Source organism: Tiliqua scincoides, chromosome 2, assembly GCF_035046505.1.
Source record: "Tiliqua scincoides isolate rTilSci1 chromosome 2, rTilSci1.hap2, whole genome shotgun sequence".
NCBI lineage: Eukaryota > Metazoa > Chordata > Lepidosauria > Squamata > Scincidae > Tiliqua > Tiliqua scincoides.
In genome coordinates this window covers 145250876-145273527 of record NC_089822.1, presented here as the reverse complement: position 1 = coordinate 145273527, position 22652 = coordinate 145250876, and the positions used below count along the sequence as shown (strand labels likewise).

Below are 22652 nucleotides of genomic sequence, written 5' to 3'. Positions count from 1 at the left end.
AGAATGTTGATTTATTTATATTTTCTTTTCTTTTTTGACCCTTCTGTTCAGCCTGAGAGCCCCATCCTCTGCCTGTCTACTCAGAAGTCAGTCCCATTACAGTCAATGGAGCTTCCTCCCAGGAAAGTGTGGAGAGCATTGTAGCCTCAGAGCCCAGTCCTATGCATGTCTCCTCAGAAGTCAGTCCCATTACAGTCAATGGGGCTTCCTCCCAGGAAAGCGAGCATAGGATTGCAGCCTTACAGCCTCTGCAGGCAGGCAGGCAGGCAGGCGGCCGCCTCCGCCCCGCAGAGCGAGCGCAGGGGAAGGTAGGGAGCCTCGTCTCTCTCTCTCTGCCGCAGCCCCGCCGCCGGCTTGCTCCGCCCAAGGGCAGTGGGCGGTGCGGGGAGCCGCTGGCTCCTTGCAAGGGGCGGTGGGCACGGCAAGGGCAGGAGCTGCCGCGTCTCGCCTGGGCCCGAGTGAGGCTCGAGTGCGTGGAGGGAGCCGCAGCACCGGGGAGGACTTCGTGGTGAGCAGGGGGGTGGCGGGGAGCCGGGTGGGGAAAGGGGGGTGCGGCCGGCGGGCGGGAGGAGCGCTGCGCCCCCTCACTCTCACTGTGGTTGCCATGGCTTGGGAAGCCGGGGGCTGAAGGGCTCCTCTGCTCTGGCTGGAGCGTGCTGGAGCCCAGTGGCCCTGCCTGGCCCCTGCCAGCGGGCCCCTGCCAGCTGCTTTCGTGCTCCTCGGGGCTGTACTTTCACGCGCCCCCCCTTCCTCCTCTGGTGAATGCTCCACTGCAAGTGTGGATGGCTGAAGCTGTCAATGATTGGGAGGGCAGCCAGCCAGCCAGGCAAGCCTCATAGTTGTCTCTTTCCTTGGCTCTTTGCACACAATGCGAGGGGTGTGTGCAGGACCCATTGGGGGGGAGATGCAGGGGGTGCATCATACCTGGGCCCCAGGGTTAAAAGGTGGCCCAGGAACCAAAGGAGAGGGCTAAAAAATTTCATGGGAGCATACATTTTCTGATCTCACCAGGGCCCATGAGATGGGGGAGAGCAGGGGGTACATTGTATCCAAGGATCATAAAAGGGGCCCAGGAACCAAAGGAGAGGGCCAGAAATTTTCCTGGGGTCATACATTTTCTGATCCCACCAGGATCCATGAGGGGGGGGGTGCAGGGGGTACATTGTGTCTAGGTCCAGGAGATCATAAAGGGGGCCCAGGAACCAAAGGAGAGGGCTAAAAAATTTCCTGGGAGCATACATTTTCTGATCTCACCAGGGCCCATGAGAGGGGGGAGTGCAGGGGGTACATTGTACCGGAGTCAAAAAGGGGCCTGACAGCCAATGGAAGGGAGCTGGAAATTTTCTGGGATCTCAGAAAATGTTTGCGTATATTGTGTGAAGTCTAGCATCCCCATTTGGGATAAGCCCACATAGTTTTATCTATAAAACCAAGCCCAAATAGATTATTATTTTATCTATTGGGATTTGTAGAAATTATGATCCAATGATTGTATGAAATTATGATCCAATAATTTCATTAGAAGGGAAGGGGCCCAAAAGAATCTTTGTACCTCCCAAAAGAAGCCTCCAAAACCTTTGTACCCCCTGATAAAATTCCTCTCAGATGCCCTGGGTGTGTGTTTGTGTATATAATTGAACTGTACAGATGTGTGTGTGTGTGTGTATAATTTGTGTGTGTATCAAGCTGTGGGTTATCCACAAGGATTCCTTTTGTTGGTGTGCAGTTATGCATGAATAATAGTGGGTACTCTTCTATAGCACCCATCCCTTCCACAACCTCCTTGTGCTACATATTTAATTAGGCATATACTGTTGAGATCATTGCAGTTCTGCAGGTTAGGAAATGTCCACACAGAGATGGTCCAGCAGATGAAAAACAGAATATCTATACAGATCCAAGCCATCAAGCTACACCTAGGGTTTAATTACCAAGAATTCATTGCTGTAATCTCATCATCAGCAGTGATGTTACAATATTGCTTGCTTTTTGGCCTGTAGACAGTGATTGAATGCTTTTTCAGAACAAATTTAAGGCTGTGCCTAAAGGAGACTGTGCAGGGAAAACCTTTACCTTTTTGCTTAAAGAGCATGGCCAGGGTGATAAGTTATAACTGCATCAGTAACCATTTAGCATGAATGCATTTGTTCTGCACTAGCTCAGAGAATAGGAAGGAACAGGAGTCCATATCTGGTTGTAGACAAGGAATGGCTGTTTTCGTTCATCTAGGCTACAACCAAAATTTATTGTTTTCTATGATAATAAGATAGTCCAAATATTTGCATAAATAAGTTTTTAGCTATGGTTGTACTTAGGAGTGGGTTTATTTAGTGGTGAAAGGGCAATGGAAAAAGTCAAACAAGAATAAACAATTCAGGGGTGCCTTCTATGCTGGCATGTGAAATCCATGAATGCTACATAAAGTAACATGGAGTTATGGCTTATTTGTATTTGATGAACAAATAAGTCTATGGTCAATACAGACCTAACTATACTTCGCAGTGGTATAGCTAATGGTCATGTAGCCTGGTGCCGAGCGCAAAATGATGCCTTGGAAGTGATGTCACAACCGGAAGTGACATCACGCCCGGGGTTTTTGATACGTGAAAATTGGGGGGGGGGAACCTGATTTCTCCCTCCAGCAGCTGGCCACACACTGTTCTGCCTCCTTCCAGTCAGTGGCATAGCTAAGGCATCAATCTGCTTCCTGGGATCAAAGAAGATTTTGTAGCTCCCCCCCACCAAGACAAAATCAAATTTAATTAAGTAAATAAAAAGTGTCCCCCTTACTGGTTAGAGACGCTGTGCTGGGGTGAGGGACAGTTATTCTCCCCTTCCTCTTATAAGAGGAGCACCAATTGAAAAAGTACACTTTTACCCAGTTAGCAGGTGTAACTGTATTATGATGTTAGGAAATGACAGCTGACTCATATTAACACCTTATTGGTTCTGTGCTGTATCATAACAACATCTCATTGGCTCGCAGAACAATCAGTCTCATAGGTCAGTTTTGAGTTAAGCAAATCCACTTTTTGTTCTGTAAGGCAATTGTGTTTTCATTTTCTGGTTAATTTGCCATAACATATGCTGGAATACATATATTTCAATGTGGTTTGTTTCATTGTATTATGCATTAAATTACCTATCCAATGATATAAAATATGATGGTGTTATTAGTAAATACCAAAGTTTTCACAATTTTGGCCACTAGTGTCAAGCTCAAGTTGTTGCCCCTGTAAAACTTGCTACCCAGTGCTCTTGCTACCCACTGCTGCCCCTTAGCTATGCCACTGCTTCTGCTGCTCTAGAAAGTATCTTAGCCAACTCAGAAAGACCTACTCAGATGAACACATTTTAGCAGTGTAAGGGCAAATGAGGGGGACTTAAGATTCAAATTCCCAATTTGAAATGGGGAATACTGTATTTTTGTCATTTGCACCTGCAATTTCATCAAAAGTTCTCTACTTTGATATTACAGTGTTCATTTAAGTATGAGCTCACTCAAGCAGTTATTTGCAAATACCTGTATGAATTATTGTCTGAACTGATTTTGCAACCCAATCCTTTATACATGTTTAGTAAGGAATGACCTACTGGCTTCGCTAGGCTTACATCAAAGTAAACGTATGTAGGTTCACAACCCTAGTCTTAGTCACAAATCTAGATAATATTTTATCAGTTGATCCAATTGGGGTGATCTTGTTGGAACCAGGCCCCTTCTTTGCAGGAGGAAACCCATACCAATTTCTGTTTATAAGAGCATTTAAAAAAGGATAGAGGATTAAAAAAAAATACAAACCAGAACTAAAGGTGAGTATTATATCGGAGATCAAACTACAGCAGTGGCCAAAGCTAAGAGTAGGGAACAAAGAGAACTGCTTTGAGAAGTACTAGAATTGAAAACGGTATACCGTCATGGTAAATAAGTGAGATCCTGGTAGCTGAAGTCTGATAGTGCAATAAAGAAACAAGAAGTACAGTTTTGCCTTAGCTGGATTGATTTCAACTGCATGTTTCAGTATTATCTAGCATGGTGTCAGGGTCAGTACTGTGGGAGGATGCTTCTCCTAGGGCAAGGTCTGCACTTTTCAATTCAGAATCTCTATCACAGCTGTGTTTAGTCTTCTAAGGACCAATATCAGCTTTTTGTAGTTTCAAGCTAGCCTCCAAATCATCACTAGCAGTCTAGCGTCGCTTACCAACTTTGCAGACCAATCATTGAATAGGCTTCATAGAGCAGACATTTTGCAGGTGTCTGCTGTTCAGTCCTTATTCTAGCAATCTGTAAATTCTACAACCACTTACGGCTATTTTTTAAAAAGCCTAGCAAGTATGTACGTTGAAGTTTGTGTATCAAAGACTTTGTGGCAGGGCATGCCACAAGAGCTGCAGCCCTAAGCTGGGTTCATTCATAATGCAAAGCCATGCCTTGTTTAGCCAGAACATGATTCTGCACGTTGTCTTAGCCCAATCGCAACTTCAGCTAACTGGTTGCTTTTTGTGATTGAATGGATAGACCAGCGGTCTCCAAACTGACCAATGGTGTGCTGGGATTTTTGATCTGGGCGCAGCTGTGGCTTACTGTTCTTCCGCAGCATCTTCTCTTTGTACATGGTTGTTCCAGAAATAATAATAATAATAATAATACAGGTATTTATATACCGCCTTTCTAGGTCCTCAGATTTCTCCTCAGACTTTATTCAAGGCGGTTTACATAGGCAGGCTAATTTAAATCCCCGTAGGGATTTTTACAATTGAAAGAAGGCTCTATCTTTCAAGAGCTACAACAATTCAGATGTTTTGTTCTGATCTGGCCTCCATCCTGGCCTTCATCCTCCCATGCTCAGAGCAGATGGAATAACTCGGCTCAGCTTGTCAGCTGCTTCAAGGTCGCACGGTGCCGGTGGCCTCGAACTGGCGACCTTCGGATGTTATCTTCAGGCAAACGGAGGCTCAACCCTCTAGACCAGGCCTCCTGCCTCCTCCTTGTGCTGGGCCGCCTCTTCTGCTGCTGATCACCCCAGAAGGTCCTACGCCCCAATTTCCTCAAGGAAATGGCTTCCCAGTATGAGTTTCTGCAGCAGTTGGGCATGAAGAGGCTGCAGAGTGTGCTGTGGCTCTCGAACTGAGTTTCTGACTCACTGGATCTGGTGCACTTGGGCCAGAGTTTAGAGACCCCTGGTATAGACCATTGGTAAAGTCTATACAGTGACAGTAAGGGCTACTGCCTCAAGAAGCCGCTGCACTATGAATACAGGGGTGTACTTATGAAATTGAATCTTTAGCAGATGAAGAACAAAAGTAGATAATCAGCACTTAACCACAGCATTTGTTGTACATCAAGAAACTCCAACCATAGTGTGAATTCTTAGCTGCATTTAGTAAAAGTCATGGTTTCATGTAATTTGTGAATGCAGACTTCGGGCCCAATCCTATCCAACTTTCCAGTGCCGATGTAGCTGCAGAAGAAAGGGAACAAATATTCCCTTACGTGGAGGAGGCCTCCATGATTGCCCCCCCCCCCCACCGAAGGATACAGTGTATGCCCCACTGACATGGCTGCACCAGTACTGGAAAATTGAATAGGATTTGGTCCTTAGGCTGCAGTTGTATGCAAACTTCCAAGTAAGTGTGGGTTTATTTCTGAGAAGACATGCATAGGATTGTGCTGTAAGTTGATTATTCAGCTGAATCTTTTAAAACCTTTGATCAGGTAAAAACCTCATCCTCTGATTAATCCGGCAGCAAAGTTCTTAAAAGTTGATGATTGTTTTTAATATAAATAAAATGAGAATGGCAGTTTAGAAAAGGCATCTTAAGAAAAGCATAGGTTGGAACTCTTCTTAGAAGATCTTGCCTGCTGTGCCCTGTGAGTGCATCTCCTGAAAACTAAGAGATTGCTTTTTCCTCCAGAGCTATTGTTTTATTAATGTGCATACTTATGCAGGTTTAATCAGCTAATTAATTGAATAGAAACCATACAGTCAATTGACTATACTTTGTTTAACCAGGTGGCAACCTTACACCTACCAGATCTAACAGTTGCTGATTTGGCTGAGTCTCTCTGAAACAAATAACCCCTTGTTAACTTGCAAGTAGAATCCAAAGCTTTTTAAGCATACTAAGGCCCAAATCCTAACCAACTTCTCTGCACTGGCATAGCTGTGCCAATGGGGCAATTGCTGCATACTGCAGTTGGGTGGCAGTCACAGAGGCCTCCTCAAGGTAAGGGAATGCTTGTTCCCTTACCTCAAAGCTGCACTGCCCTTACTCCTGTGTTGAAAAGTTGGTTAGGATTGCACCCTCAGTGACCAAACTATATGTGACATTAAGTTTGTTACACGGGCTAACAGAGTGGATTTTAATAGCTGAACTGGGAGGGCATGTGGATAGAGACTGTGGTGAAGGAGTAGGTGCAGTTTATCTCACCGACCCTAGCATGGTTTCAGTCTGATTTGGAGCATCATGTAGCTGTATTTCATAATGAAAAAAGCTTCTAGTATTGCAAGTGTACTGTATGTAAAGGGCCCCTAGATTCAGTTCAGGACCCTGAGGGGTAGGGCTAAAACGCTACCCACTGCCACAGTCCCTTTCTTTGATGCCCCTAATCTAGCTGCTATTGACACAGACTGCAATTCTATCCTCACTTTCCTGGGAGTAAGCCCTATTGACTGCTGTGGGACTTACTTCTGAGTAGACATGCCTAGGATTGGGCTGTCAGTCAAAAACAAACTCGGTAGCCTTAATAGGCTTAATGTGTCACTTAGGAATTCATTAGCTGCAAATGACAGATGAGAAAAATATGTAAATCTTGATCATATTTTCATGATATGATAGAACCCAATTATCACACTGGCTGCCCTTTCAATAACACCACTTCTGCTGGGCAGCGTTCCCTCGAATATTTTCCTTAACTGTGGAGCATTTAATGACCTGAGCAGTACATAACCACTGTCATCTTAAAATGGGCAATGGCCAGTCTACTCTCTAGGCCAGTGGTTCTCAAACTTTTAGCACCTTTTTAGAATGTGCTTTTTAGAATGACAATCTGTCTGGGACCCACTGGAAGCGATGTCATGGCCAGAAGTGACATCATTAAGATAATTAAAATAATTATAAATAAAGTTTATTATTCAAATTATAAATAAAGTAAAACAAATAAATAATGGGGAGCCAGCCCTGCTCCACCAAATGAATTTTCTCCATAGTTTGTCGGAAATAGCACACCCCCCAAAAAAAATCAGTAAGATTTTTCAGCCCTACCCAGTGCCCGGTTCAATTTAAGTTTTTTTATTTAAACCATATCACTATCAGCACCCACCTAGCTTTACAAGTCTGAAAAAGAAAAAAAAGTTCACCTCACCAGGTGACACCGTTGTTTTTATCCATTATAGTCGGGGAGGGCTTGCATTCTGGAGCATTTGTTGAGCTTCACTTTCATCAGATCAGGACCATTCCAATGACTCTGCATTCTTCTTTGCCTGACCTGACCACAGACCAAGGCACATTTGCTTATTCGTGAGTAAACGCGACCGTGTAGCTTAGTTTTGCTTTCCATAGAGCTCAATACAGTGGTCTGCTTGGTGGGAGGAGCTTCCTTCTCAGGTTTTTTTTTTGGGCAGTGTTAATCAGAACTGGACCATTCTGGTGTCGTTGGATTCCTCTCAGCATACCCTTTCCAATAGACTAAGGCAAGTTTGCCTGCTCATGAATAAACTCATGATAGGACTCAGTTTAACTTTCCATAGGGCTCTGTGCTTTTACTTTCTCAGTCATCAGCTAAAGCTTCACAACCCACCAAGTGGGTTGTGACCCACAGTTTGAGAAACTCTGCTCTAGGCAGTCAGCTACTGCTCATGCATCACAACTATAGCAATCAGGTGGCATGCTTACATAGAATTTTCAAGCATCATCATACAGCGGGCCTCCATATCTGCAGATCCCTTATCTGCAGATTCAGTTATCCATGGATTGGGTCGAGGGCCCCCCCCATGTGCATCTCCCCTCCAGAGGTGAGGGGAACTCCACTCCCCTCAACTCTGGAGGGGATTCTGAGCTCAGCAGAGTCTGAAGACATCTGTCCCCGGCCTCTGCTGGGCTCAGACTGAGCTTTAGAGCTCAAAACATGCAACTTCCTGTTTCACAGAGAAACTGGAAGTTGCGTTTTTAATGCCTTCTAAGGCATTAGAAGGCTGGGGAAGCCCTGGACGGTGGGAACAAAACCCCTATGAATAAGGGGCACGCTTGTATGGTATTTCATGACCATTTGGCTTTATTATTATTCCAAACTGACCAAAAATATCCTCTGTCTACTGAACACTAATTCTATTAAACTTGTAGCAGACCCTTTGAAAACACAGTTTTACAGCACAAGCTTATGCATGTCTATTCAAAAGTAAGTTCCATTGTGTTCAATCAGACATACTCCTGTTAAAGTGTGTATAAGATTGTAGCTAAATCAGGTGTAGCTAAATTTAGACCCTGACTCTAAATCAGGGTCTGTTACCAGAAATTTCAACCTTATCTGGGAATGCCAAGGATTGAAGTTGGGAGTGGGTCCTTATTCTTATTATACTTACTTAAGATGTTGTGTCTATCTGGGTGGTACTAATATATTACTATACTGTACTGGGACTTTTGGCGGTTAACAGACATTAAAATACAGAGTAAAATACAAATAAACATTAAAAATAAAAACAATTAAAAACAAGATAAAATACACAGCAGTCAGCAATAAAATGCAAAGTAAAAAACATTAATTTTTAAAAGCAGCCCTTATAAGACCTCAAAGTTGTTCCTAAATAAAAAAGTCTTCAGGACCTGCCAGAAAGTTAATAACGAGGAAGCTGCCCTCAATTCAAAGGGGAGGGAATTCCATAATGCAGGTGCCATCACCGAGAAGACCCTGTTTCTGACCACCACCACCCTCACATCTCTCAATGGTGGCACAATCAACAGGGCCCCTTCTGATAACCTCAGAGAACGGACTGGACTATATGGAAGAAGGCAGTCTCTCAAATATGCTGGTCCCAAGCCGTTTAGGGCTCTAAAATCAAAACCAGCACCTTGAATTCAGCCTGGAAATGAACTAGCAGCCAGTGCAGCCGCTGGAACAGCAGTGTGACAGAGTCAAACCGCCGACCTCCAGTGACTTCACGAGCTGCCGCATTCTGTACTAGCTGTAGCTGCCAGACCGTCTTCAGGGGCAGCCTCATGTAGAACACATTACAATAATCTAATCATGATGTCACCATGGCATGAACCACCATGGCCAGATCCACCTGAGACAGGTTCGGCAGCAGCTGGCACACCAGCCAAAGCTGGGCAAAGGTGCTCCTAGCTATAGCCGACATCTGGACATCCAGGAGCAACTGCGAGTCCAGGAGAACTCCTAAGCTGCAAACCTGCTCTTTCAGGGGGAGTGCAACCCCATTCAGAACAGAGCGATAGTCCAGCACCCACATCGTGGATTTTGAACCAGGAGGACCTCTGTCTTGTCAGGATTTAACTTCAGCTTGTTTGCCCTCATGCAGGTCCCAACTGCCTCCAGGCAACTCTCCAGGACAGAGACAGCCACCCTGGAGTTCGGTGAAAAGGAGACATAGAGCTGAGTGTCACCCGCATACTGATGGCACCCAACTCCAAATCCCCAGATGACCTCTCCCAGTGGTTTCATGTAGATATTAAACAACATGGGGGACAATATCGAACCCTGTGGCACCTCACACCTTAAGGGCCAGGCTGCCGAGCAGGAGTCCCCCAGTACCACCATCTAGGATATGTCAATCAAGAAGGATCGAACCAATGCAAAACAGTTCCCCTAATCCCCACCTCGGCCAACCGTCCCAGAAGGACACCATAGTTGATGGTGTGAAAAGCTGCAGAGAGGTCATAAGAACATAAGAACATAAGAACAGCCCCACTGGATCAGGCCATAGGCCCATCTAGTCCAGCTTCCTGTATCTCACAGCGGCCCACCAAATGCCCCAGGGAGCACACCAGATAACAAGAGACCTCATCCTGGTGCCCTCCCCTACATCTGGCATTCTGACTTAACCCATTCCTAAAATCAGGAGGTTGCGCATACACATCATGGCTTGTACCCCATAATGGATTTTTCCTCCAGAAACTCGTCCAATCCCCTTTTAAAGGCGTCTAGGCTAGACGCCAGCACCACATCCTGTGGCAAGGAGTTCCACAGACCGACCACGCGCTGAGTAAAGAAATATTTTCTTTTGTCTGTCCTAACTCTCCCAACACTCAATTTTAGTGGATGTCCCCTGGTTCTGTTATTATGTGAGAGTGTAAAGAGCATCTCCCTATCCACTCTGTCCATCCCCTGCATAATTTTGTATGTCTCAATCATGTCCCCCCTCAAGCGTCTCTTTTCTAGGCTGAAGAGGCCCAAACGCCGTAGCCTTTCCTCATAAGGAAGGTGCCCCAGCCCCGTAATCATCTTAGTCGCTCTCTTTTGCACCTTTTCCATTTCCACTATGTCTTTTTTGAAATGCGGTGACCAGAACTGGACACAATACTTGCTAGTCCAAAAGGACTAGCAAGGATACACTCCCTCCATCCAGCCCTTGGTGTAGGTCATCCACCAAGGTGACCAAGGCCGTCTCTGTCCCAAAGCCAGTCCTAAAGCCAGATTGAAAGGGATTCAGATAATCTGCTTCATACAGGATCCTCTGGAGCTGAGATGCCACCACCTGCTTGATCACTTTGCCCAGAAATGGGAAATTCGACACTGGCCAATAATTATCCAATATAGAGGGGTCCGGAGAGGGCTTTTTGACGTTCTCTTTTTGCTTCCCAAACAATTCATAAACCTATACTTTCTCCCTGCCCCCTTTTTTCCCAAGCTAAAAAGTCCCAGATCATTTTGGTAGCCCTTCTTTGCACCTCTGTACAGGGTTCTTTGTACCTTTTCCCACAATCTTCTTTTGGAGGTAGAAGCACACTTCTATCTGCATAGCACACATGCCTGCATAGCTTCTGTCAGTGATCTGCACTCATGTCTGGTTACTGCACTCATGTCTGACTACCAAGCATCACTTCTGTTAAGATCTGCACACGTTGCCTGGCTTAGAGAACAATAAAAAGTGATAAGAGCAATAACAGCTGGTAACTTGAGCTGGAACTTTCAGCATTCCTTTTGCAACTATGCCAGTCATTAGCTGAAAGCAGATAATGACCTAAACATTGAGAGAGCCCAATTATTATGCTGGCCAGTGGGCCTTATGTTTGACACCTCTGGTCAATTGTTAGAACCAGCAACAGCTTCCCCCCCCCCCCCGGGTATATTCACAGGTGGGTCCTCAGTATCCGAAATCCACTGATGATGACATCCATGGATTTGGGAACCTGAAATCCTCCAAATGCAACCAGAACTGTGCTCTAGCTGTGTCTGGGAACCTTCTGAGGGCCAGTGATGCCATTAATTCCATGAACTTATAGAGGAAACAATTTGTTTTTTGACGTATAACTCTCCATGATGGGTTCTCTGGTGAATGCATCTAGTTTGAGCAATATTATCTATTGAAGCTGAAATGAAGTCACTAAGGGCCTAATCCTATCCAGCTTTCCATGCCGATGCAGCCGCAATGCAGCAGTCAACAAATGTTCTCTTACCTTGAGAAGGCTTTTGTGACTGCCACTCTGTTGGAGGTTGTAGTGCATGCCCTATTGGCACGGCTGCATTGGCAAGTTGAATAGGATTGGGCCCTAAAACATTTTGGAAAAAGTTATTTGTTTAAACCTTTATTACTAATTTATTAGGTATTTCTATACCAGTTTTCAAGAAAAAGTTCTTAAATCAATTTACATTGAAAAAGAATGAGATAATGGTAGTATCCTGTCCCAAAGGGACTCAAAATCCAGTAAAAACACAAAATAAGCAGACAACCACTAGGAGAGACAGTATGCTGGAACAGTTGTTTTTGGCATACATAAGAGAGTTGCCACTTTAAAAGTCATTTAGCAGGGAACTTAAACTACAAAGAGAATAGCTTTTATACTTTGTTAAGGGGGTTACCATGAGCAAATGTACCAAAACAAAACACCTACTGGAGTATTTTTAATTTTCTCTTTTAGGGTTACCAGAACAATGGCTTCAACATTCCAGGGAATCAGGTGTCTCTGAAAGCAGAAATCTTTTTTCCCCAGAACAACTGAAATTCCATTGTCTGAAGGACATAGTTCCAAAAACACGGCTACACGGAAGATTCATCTGCCTGCTTTGGTTTGTTTTACTTTTAGCATGAATATGTTCCTACTATTATGTGGCTGCAAATACTTTTGCATTTTCCCATGGACTTTGGTTCCCTTGGGAGCTCACTGAAGCTTTTTTCCTGGCACTAAGTTTGTCTCTGTATTTTGTAAAAAGAATTAAGCATGTCATTCAGGCTGTTGGAAGTAATCTTAAACCACCTATCTGAAAGGTCTGAGCTAAGGGTATATGTTACTTGCACGATGAATTCACAGGGTAGTAAAATATTTACAGCCCTTTGAAAAAGGATCAATTCCTATGTAATAATCGTCCATTTAATTTTATAGGGCAGGGTTTCTCAAACTGTGGGTCGGGACCCACTTGGTGGGTCGCGAACTGAGGTCAGGTGGGTTGTGGAAAGATGCGGGTGGCCATCTTGGAAACTGGCAAATTAGGCAGCCGGCACCATCTTGGAAGCTGGAACTGCTTTTGCCTAAGCATGCTCTGTATCTGTGTGGCCATCTTGGAGGCTGGCAAATTAGGCAGCCGGTGCCATCTTGGAAGCTGGAACTGCCTTTGCCTAAGCATGCTCTGTATCTGTGTGGCCATCTTGGAGGCTGGCAAATTAGGCAGCCTGTGCCATCTTGGAAGCTGGAACTGCCTTTGCCTCAGCTTGCCTATGGTGTAGTCAAAGCTCCTCCCAGGGGCAAAAGGGCGGCTTGCACAGGCGCACAGGAGTGAGTGTGGCTGCTGCCTCAGGGAGCCCTGCTGGATTGTCTTGAGGTGGGCTGCAGCCTCTCCCTGCAAATGGGGGGCAGGTTTGTTTGTTTTGCTTTCTCTTTCACCACCTCCTTCCAACTCAAGCTCTACCCTGTGATCCAGCCCCCTTTCCCCCCACTTGCATCCAGCCCAGCTCTGCCCTTCCCACCCGCCTCCAGGCACTTAAGCCTCAGCAGATCCCTGAAATGGGGGAGGTTTAAATAGGTTTAAATATGTGTCAAGATTTAAATGGGTTTTTTCTCCTTATACTTTGCTATTGGAAAATGACTGAGAAATAACCCAACCCAAGCTAATAAAACACCATGAGATACTCTCCCTTTAATACAGTGAACAGCAGTGGGGAGGGTGCGGTGAGAATTGAAAAGCTTCTGAGCTGGACTATTTTCTGTTGTCATTTGCAGTTTATGAACTACTAGGTGAGAAAAGCGATGTCACTTCCTGCTTGATGATGTCACTTCCGACCATGACATAACTTCCAGGTTGATGACATCACTTCCGGTGGGTCCCAGATAGATTGTCATTCTGCAAAGTGGGTTCCAGTCTAAAAGTTGTGAGAACCACTATTATAGGGCATTCAATTATAACGCGAGTTCCTGAACTGTGAGAGAGAATTTGCTCCCTGTCTACGGCTACAGGCTGAGACTAATTATTTGTGTGGGTTCCATTCCGTGCACTCACGTGGATGGTGAAAAACGCACTATAGCAAATCAATTTAAAAAACAAAGTTTCTTTGCTCCAGTGATTTGAAAACAACCTTGCTGACCTTTTGACTCTAAGATAAGAGTCATTAAGAAGACAATCCATCAATCAGTCCTCCTCCAACAGCTTCACTCAGCCCCTCACTTCACCAATGCAAAAGTGCTCAGGGAGAAGGGAGGGGCCGCTGGAGAGAGAAGGATGATGGATTGTCAGCCAGCTGCCTTCTCTCTTTCATTAAGGAGGCTATTGTTAAAGGACTGTTCAGTTTTTTAAACTGATTTTAAAGTGGTGCATTTTCCCCTTCTCCAGGGATCAGCACATTCCTTCTCATTTGCAGGAGCCATTTGTGTCGAGTCAAATCCGTGTATAAAAATTCTGTGCATAAATAGGCTGGACCTGTATTTGGAAATTCTGTTTAGAGGGAATGCGTTACTGTAGTGGTTGTTGCACATTTAGCACCAGAACCCACTTCTTAAAATGAGATTCTGTCAGGACCCACTGCAAGTGACATCATCATTAACAATCCTAGGCTGCAATCCTACCCGCACTTACCCAGGCCCATTTACTATCGTTAAAGGAATATACATAGTAGCTTGTTAAAAGTACAGGTCTGTAACATTTCCCCAAATGCAGTCACATACCATGGGAGCATCAAGTCTAATATATTAAAAATAAAATACTGAAATGAATGGGGACCCACCTGAGATTGGCTCACACAATCCACCTAGTGGGTCCCTAGCCATGGTTTGAGAAACTGCATTAGTGAGAATGTGGACTGGATTAAACTGACCTTTGTCTCCTTTAAAAATACATATTTAACATTCATAAATTACTGTCATTAGGTTTATTGTTATTAATTGTCAGTGGTTTCCTAACTTTTCAGAAGCCCTAAAAGCTGCTGTCTGATTCATAAATGTCAAGAGGTGTGGCTATAATGGTGATTGGGCAGCAGTGCTTCTCCCCACCCCCCACCATAGCAGCTTGTTTAACCCTAGATGCACATAAGCCTAATCTGCCCTGTCAGTTTTGTGACCCAATAAAAACTGGGTTATGACCCACTGGTGGGTCCTGGATCCATACTTTGAGAACTGCTGCATTAAGTTAATGTATTATTACTAAGAATGCAGTTTGTTCTATTTCATGCAGTCTGTGGATCATTAGGTGGTGTTGCATCTGATGATCAAGAATCTAGGGCAGGCCTGAGCATGAACCACAGTTTGAAGGCTAATATAATTGCTTGCTTAACTGTTTATCTGACAGCTCATGCCTTCAAAGGCCATACAGCATCCTGTTTTTAACCATTTCCTATTTTCCCTCAGCACCGAGCATAGCTAGAGAAAAACTTTCCCCTTTGAGGTTTGATATTCATATGAGTAGCTTGTTTCTAACCTGTGGGCATTGCAAACAAGCACCTGCAGATTTGGCTCCAAACACCCAGGTCAAGCAGCAACTGACATGCTGACCTTTGCCATTATTATTATTATTATTATTATTATTATATACTGCTTTTCAACAAAAAGTTCACAAAGTGGTTTACAGAGAAAAATCAAATAATTAAGGGCTCACATTCTAAAAAGATGCAATACACCAGCAGACTGCCCCTAGAAAAGACACTGCTGGGGTGAGGGGGGCCAATTACTCTCCCCCTGCTAAATAAAAGAGAAGCACCCATAGGAGGGGTGGAAAGTCCCTAGGTATCCATCTTCTATATGAGAACTGTTGCTGAAGCAACACTGTTGCCAAGCTGAGACCTTGTCTGTGAATCTCCTACTTCAAAAGGTATACGTTTCCTATTGCTTTTACTTGTTATAGAACCTGACTTGTGCTTGAAACTTGGAAACTTTCCTTTGTCTTGTTTGCTGTTGTGCTTGCAAAAGGGAAGTATCACCACATTTGGGGGAAGGGCGTGTAGGATGTCTATGATGCCTGCTGCTACAAGAACTGGAATATAAAGTGTAATATGGCTGAAGCAAACCAGAGACACTGGTAACAGACTACCTTTTGCAGTCTCTCATTTTTCAGCTGAAATCATAATTGAATAAAATGGGTCAGCTTGCAACCTGAACTGACCATTGGCTAATTTCACATCAGGGAACACATTCTTTGTCTCCTAGGAACATCCAGCTGGTTATTTGGTCAGCTGGTCATTTGGTCAACACATCTATTACCTCTTGGTTTATGTGTACAATATTTTCCTCCCGTTTAGAAGGTCTAGAGGTATTTATGCCAATCATTCAAAGCCACATCTTCCAGGGTTTTCCATTAAGGTTTCCAGAAATGATTCCAGAGATTAGTATTAGGCATCAAAACTTAAATCTCATATATTGCGCGTATTCTGCGCTCTGGTGACTGATTTGAGAAAATAGTATATCTGAGCATGTGTTGATGTAAAATTTAGTGAAAATCTATTGAAGTACAGAAATTTGATAACATTTGGAGGGCTGTTTGTCTTTTACAAAATTAAGCGTTCTGGGATTTGGGGCTCTTCTCATCCATATATAGTTCAGCTGAATGAAGAAAACTTAGTAGCGCAGGGAGAGAGAAGGCTGCGTTGGACCGGAAATTTACAAGAAAAAATAACTTCTGTTTTATTGTCCCCTAGATTATTATCTTTAAGAGGTCAGGTTCTTTTTTCTCCAGATCCCTTGGAAGCTTTTGGAAAAATTGTTCAAGAAATTAAACCTTTTGGTTTGATGCTCAATGTGCTGCCCAAAAACGTATCTTGGCTGGGGCAATAAGGAGATTGAGACAAGAGGATTCACGGGAAAATTTTTCTTCTTATGTCCAACTGTGTAGAGAGTATAAAAATTTGATACAGATGAAAAAGGAAGAGTATATAAGGAAAACTTGGCTAGAGCTTGGTTTGGCAGCTCTGGAAAGAGATTCGGCCAGGTTCTGGACATTAGTGTCAAGGGGAATGAAGAGATATTCTGGAGCCCTAGATAATCAAATAACTTCTACACAATTGCGTACCCATTTTACATCGCTCTTCAGTTCCTCCTCCTATGGGAATAGCCCATGTTTGTCTTTGGGTTTAAATTATTACCTTTTTTCATCCTTCCCTGAGTGGGATCCAGTCACCTTGGACGAAGTAAAAAATCTGATTATTTCCCTGCCAAATAACAAAGCGCCAGGGGAGGATATGCTTCCCGGTGAATTGTTTAAGTCAAACATTAATTGGTGGAGCGCAGTTCTTGCTAAGTTGTTTACTTATATAAATCAGTCTGGGAAAATACCACAGGGGTGGCAAGTTAGTGTTATTGTCCCTATCCATAAAAAAGGCTCTAAGGCTGACCCAAAGAATTTTAGGCCTATTAGTCTTCTTAGTATAATTTCTAAATTGTATTCTAAATATTTATTGAGTAAACTAGAGCATTGGGCTGCTGAGAATTCAATAATTGCAGAAGCACAGGCTGGGTTTCAAAAGGGGAAATCCACTATAGACCAATGCTTCGTACTCCATCATTTGATTCAAAAATACTCCCACTTGGGTAAAAAGAAGATTTATGTCACTTTTGTGGATTTTAGCATGGCCTTTGATCTTATTAATAGAGACCATTTGTGGCAAAAATTGGCTGTGACTAATATTGATAGAAGATTGTTGTTTTTAATCCAGATGCTTCATTCAAACACCAGTCTTAGAGTCAGATTAGGGGCGAATGGGTTGCTTTCTGAGGCAATTCCTGTAGACAGAGGAGTTCGGCAGGGATGCCTGTTGGCTCCCTTTCTTTTTAACTTTTATATTAATGATATTGTACAGGAATTGAGTGGCCCAGATTTTTTTCCACCTTCAATTTGGGATGTTAAGCTTTCAATTCTTTTATATGCTGATGATATTGCAATGATTTCTACCACTCTTGTGGGTATGCGGAGGCTAACCCCTGCTAACTGGTTAAGAGGCACTTTTTCAAGTGGGTGCTCCTCTTTTATTTAGCAAGGGGAGAGTAACTGGCCCACCTCACCCCAGCAGTGTCTTTTCTAGTGGCTGTCTGCTGGTGTTGCATCTTTTTAGATTGTGAGCCCTTTTGGGACAGGGAACCATTAGATATTTGATTTTCTCTGTAAACCGCTTTGTGAACTTTTTGTTGAAAAGCGGTATATAAATACTGGTTGTTGTTGTTGTTTTGCTCAAATTGAGTAAGTTTTGCACAAGAGAATATTTGGCTATTAATTATGCCAAAACTAAAGTTGTAGTTTTTGGGAGGAACAGAAAAACTCATAGATGGAACCTTGATGGAAAACCTATAGAACAGCTTGGTGCTTTTAGTTATCTTGGTCTCCATTTTAGTGCTCAACTCTCATGGAAGTACCATTTTAATGCAGTTAATTTGAAAGCGACTCATTCTACTCAATCTTTACTTCGATTTACTAGAGTTCACGGGGGAAGCTTAGTTGCTCCAGCTGTTGAGGTGTTTGCCAAAAAAATAATTCCTCAAATAACCTAAGGGGCTGAGGTCTGGGGATATACAAAGTCCCCTATTTTGGAATTGGCCCAGAATTCTTTTATACGATCTCTTTTATCTGTTCCTCGTGCAACGCCAATTGTATATTTAAGAGCTGAGGTGGGATTGATTTCAATTGAAGCTAGCTGTCATTGCTCTCATTAGGTACTGGTTAAAATTGAACTCCATGAATGATTCCCGCCTTCCAAAGCAATGTTTTTTAGAACAACTTCAAAATCCTGCACAAGAGTCTTGGGCAAATTTGGTTAGATCTATAATGGATGAATATGGACTCAATGTAGAGTCCCTTCCTACTTTTATTACTAATGAAATCAAGAAGTTGCTCAAAGAAAAAATTAGCCTTTATTCTAAGAGGATGGATTTATGTATTATTTCCCAAATGTCATCTGCATTTTGGTTTCATGTTTATAAAACATCTTTTGGTTTGGAATATTATTTTATAAATTTAACTGCTGCTCCGTTACGAAAAGCATTTACGGCCCTTCGCTTTCAATGTATGCCATCGGCCTGGTTGGAGGGGAAATATAATAATACCCCCCTTTTATCAAAGAGTTTGTCTATGTGGACTAGGGGTTATTGATGATATCTTTCACTATTTATTTAGTTGTCCCTTGTATGAACATCCTAGGAATCAATTTCTTGCTGGTATACTTAGATTATTGCATGATAGACCCTTGCCTGCTCAGCTATGCAGTTTGCTTGCGGGTACAGATGTTACTATCACCTATCAAGTAGCAAAGTTTGCCAAAGCCGCAAAAAAGATCTGTGCGAAACTCCATAAACCCTAAGGATGAGTGTTTTTTATTGGTTACTGTTATATATTTTGTTGTTGTTTTTCTTTTAATGTATTGCGACGACCTATGGTTTTAAGCAAATAAATTGAAACTAAATTGAAACTATGCTGGTTCAGCTGAAAACATACCAAAAATGTCTTGAGTTTTTATAATCCTTGTCTAAAGAATAGAAAGCCAGTTATTCTATATTCAATGTGTGTATGTAAAAATTGCTTATATATGGTGTGCTGCTAATTGTGCAACGGAGGCTTATCTACATCAAGGTTTTCTAGAAGTTGACCTAATGTAGACTGTAATCCTCTGCATGTAGGGAATTTAATTATACATGGTGCTTCATTGTTAACCTGTTGAGTACAGGCATGCCGGGGGGGGGGGTTCTGTTCCAGAACCCCCTATGGTTAGATGAAACTGCTGATATGTGGGAACACTCCCCGTCCCTCCAGAGGCGAGGGGAGCTGAGTTTATAGGCTGAAAACCAGAAGTGATTTTTTTTTGTGGCCTATAATTCACATTTTGAGACCAGAAGAGGCTGCAGGTGGACCTGCGTGACCTTTGTTGGGAAGACCCTCAATAGGTGACAGGAGCTCGGCTCTCTGCATCTGTGTGGGGGGGGGGGGTAGAGGGATGCATGAACCTGATCCAGGGACTCCCCCACATGAAATGAATAGGAATTTCTGTAAGAGTGGACTGTTCATTGTTTTGTAGTTACAATAATATCAGTGTTTCATGTGGAATTTCTGTTGGCTCTTTTATATTTATTATTGGAAAAATTGAAGATAAAAGAGGAAGGCAATAGTTCAGTGCTTCTCAAACTGTGGGTTGGGACCCACCTGTGGGTTGTTAGCTGATTTTTGGTGGGTCATGAAAATTTTTTGAAACAAAGAAACAACTTTTCAAGTATCCTTGCCCAGTTTGCAGGAGAAACTTGTTATCTGGAATATTAATCTGTGGTATGAGATAATCTTACCCCAAATTATTACATTTTCCTATTTTCTCTAGTAATTGGTATGCTATAGATAACATGTGAACCCAGTTTCAATCTTTTATCTAACCTGGAAGTTCTTAATTGCATATCTTGTTCTCCAGTTCATCATTCTAGGTATCCTAGGATGACTGTAAAGGTTTGGGGAAACAGTCCTTGAACTTCATTTCTAGGAAGGCTCTAGCAAAAGTCTACACACACATACTATGTGCAAGGTCTCTAGCAGCCTTGGAAGCACAGGACCCTAATTTATTTATTAATACATTTTTTCTAGGGTTTTTTTTTAAATCTAGTGGGTTGCAATAGACTGTCATTTTTAAAAGTGGGTCCTGATGCTGAAAAGTTTGGGAAGCACTGTTATAGATTAATAGGAAGTATGTTTATAGAAGTTGGAATATTGATAGCTTAAACAGCAGATTTCTCCAACAATACTGTACATTGTACAGCACAGGTCCAACCTTGTTATACACGGATTTTTCATACACTGATTTGACTTAACACGAATGGCCCCTGCAAATGAGAAGGAATGTGCTGATCCCTGGAGAAGGGGAAAAATGCATCCCTTTAAAATCACAGTTTAAAAAACTGCTTTTTACTGTTGTAGAGAGAGTCATGCAAGTGATTACAGGTATACCCTAATTATCCACAGATTTTTCTATCATAAAGTGATGAGAAGTACTCTTTAAATTAAAGGAAAACAGCCCTTTAACAATAGCCTTGTTAATGCGAGACAGGGCAGCCGGCTAACAATCCATCAATCATTCTCTCTCTAGGCTTCGCTCCTCCCTTCCCCTGAGCACGTGAAAGAAGGCTAAATGGCAGTGATTATCACCTTCTCCATTCTTTCTTCCTCACTGCAGCTCCTGGTGAAGGGAGGGATTGCTGCCTTCTAGTGAAGCCTAAGCACCTGGAGAGAGACTGCCTCTGTGTGCATTGCAAAAGGTCAGCAAGGCTATTTTTAAATCACCGGAGTAAAGGGACTTTGTTTTCTAAATTGATTTGCTTTAGTGTGTTTTTTGCCCTCCATCCACATGAGTTTTCGGATCCTCTCGAATAGTGAGACTCAACCTGTAATATTGCACAATGTACAGTAATAGAATGATAATGTGTAATGTAACTCTGCTCTCAAACATTTTAGCACCAGGACCCACTTTTTAAAAGGACACTCTATTGGGACCCACATAGCTTTATGAGACTTAAAAAGAAGGTGATCTAGAAAGAATTAATATTTTATTTATGTACAAATAATTTTATTTATTTGAAAAAAACCTCATCCATTTCTTGTAGTGGGACAGTCCTAGTGAATAATCTCAATGTTTAGGGGCTTATTATGTGACCTGCCCCCACTATCTGTCAATGACAGACTTGAGAAAAAAATACACCAGAAAAAAGATGCTCAAACATTTATATCCTGGTATTTATATAAGCTTGAAAATTGCAGGAGCTTAGTTCTTTGCAAGGCAGAGAATCTACCCATGTTTTCATTGGAGGCACTGCAGGACCCACCAAGTATGCCCCGACTCACAGTTTGAGAAACGCTGAGATAATTTATTACAAAAAGAGATGCAATGGATGAAACACCAAGAAAGGCCTGTCAGAGCAATGGTTCCTATTCTTGCTTATTGAAACAGGTATAAACCTCAAGAAAGTGTTAGACAAGAAGTTTTCAATATTGTGTAATGCTGTCATAGTTTGAGTAAAATGTGCAGATTGGAAGAAAATGGAAGAGATGAAAATTGTTGGTGTACAGTTTGGAACTTTTAAGAAATACTTTCTGGGTCATAAGTAAATGGAATTGATTGTATTACTGGAAAAATGTTTTTCTCATTTAAAAAAATATAAGTTTGGCATTTTAGAAGTTACACATTAATCTTGTGCATCACACTATATATATTTTTTTTAAGGAGGCTACACATTAAAAAATGTCTACAGAACCTCCAAGACATGTCGGAGTGTGGCGACAAACCAGAGCTCTTTTATACAAGAACTGCCTAGTTAAATGGAGAACTAAAAAGAGTAGTGTACAGGTGAGTTGAGCTGCAATCCTATCCACGCTTATTTGGGAGTCAGATTCGTTCTATAATGGGATTTACTTCTGAGTCTGCATGCATAAGATTGGGCTCTTGATTAGCAGTATTCTTGTGTTTATCTTACTGTGAAATCAGCAAAATTAGGGGAAGAGGTTTTGTTAAAATGTAGGTCCTTTAAGGATATTGGTTTGATTTATTGGGGGCTGGGGATAAGAATAGGACCTCAGTTTGGCTGTACTTGTCATAAGAGGTGACTAAACAGCCACCGGGTAGATGGAACTCGTTAGCCTGGGAAGGCAGCTCATCTGAGAGAAGGAAAACTCTGATCCCAAACCACCACTGCCTTGTGACTACATCCAGTTATGGAAAAAGCTTCAGGAGTCAACCTCGAGACAAAATCTGGAGCCGAAATCCCTGAGGCAGTTCATGGCTGAATACAGTCATGTTCGGGCAACTCCTGCGACGCTGTTGGAACCAACCGTCTTGGCCTCTCCCTTTCCATTGGACCATTTCAGCGACGTGGAGAGAGGGGTTTGCTGCATGGGAAACAGTCTGTCCTCCATATCTACTTTACCCAGACTTCGCGCACTGGAGAGGACACTGTTCCAGAACCACCATTCAGAGCTCGATACCATAGTCTTCTGAGACTGAAGGATGCCAACAAAACTTATTGATTTGGGGGTGCATTTTAAATAG

At 42.8% G+C, this 22652-nt stretch overlaps 1 protein-coding gene across 3 annotated transcripts in view; it reads left to right on the top strand.

The window, feature by feature from the left end:
* The first annotated feature begins 397 nt into the window (after positions 1–397).
* LOC136641987 (cholesterol transporter ABCA5-like) overlaps positions 398–22652 on the top strand; it is an 82181-nt gene continuing 59926 nt past the window's right edge. For all 3 annotated transcript variants that reach the window (XM_066618137.1, XM_066618135.1, XM_066618138.1), the window contains exons 1-3: positions 398–508; positions 12094–12241; positions 21831–21953. In XM_066618137.1, coding sequence (XP_066474234.1) covers positions 21849–21953 — 105 coding nt within the window. In that variant the 5' untranslated portion in view covers positions 398–508; positions 12094–12241; positions 21831–21848. The remainder of the gene's footprint in view (positions 509–12093; positions 12242–21830; positions 21954–22652) is intronic.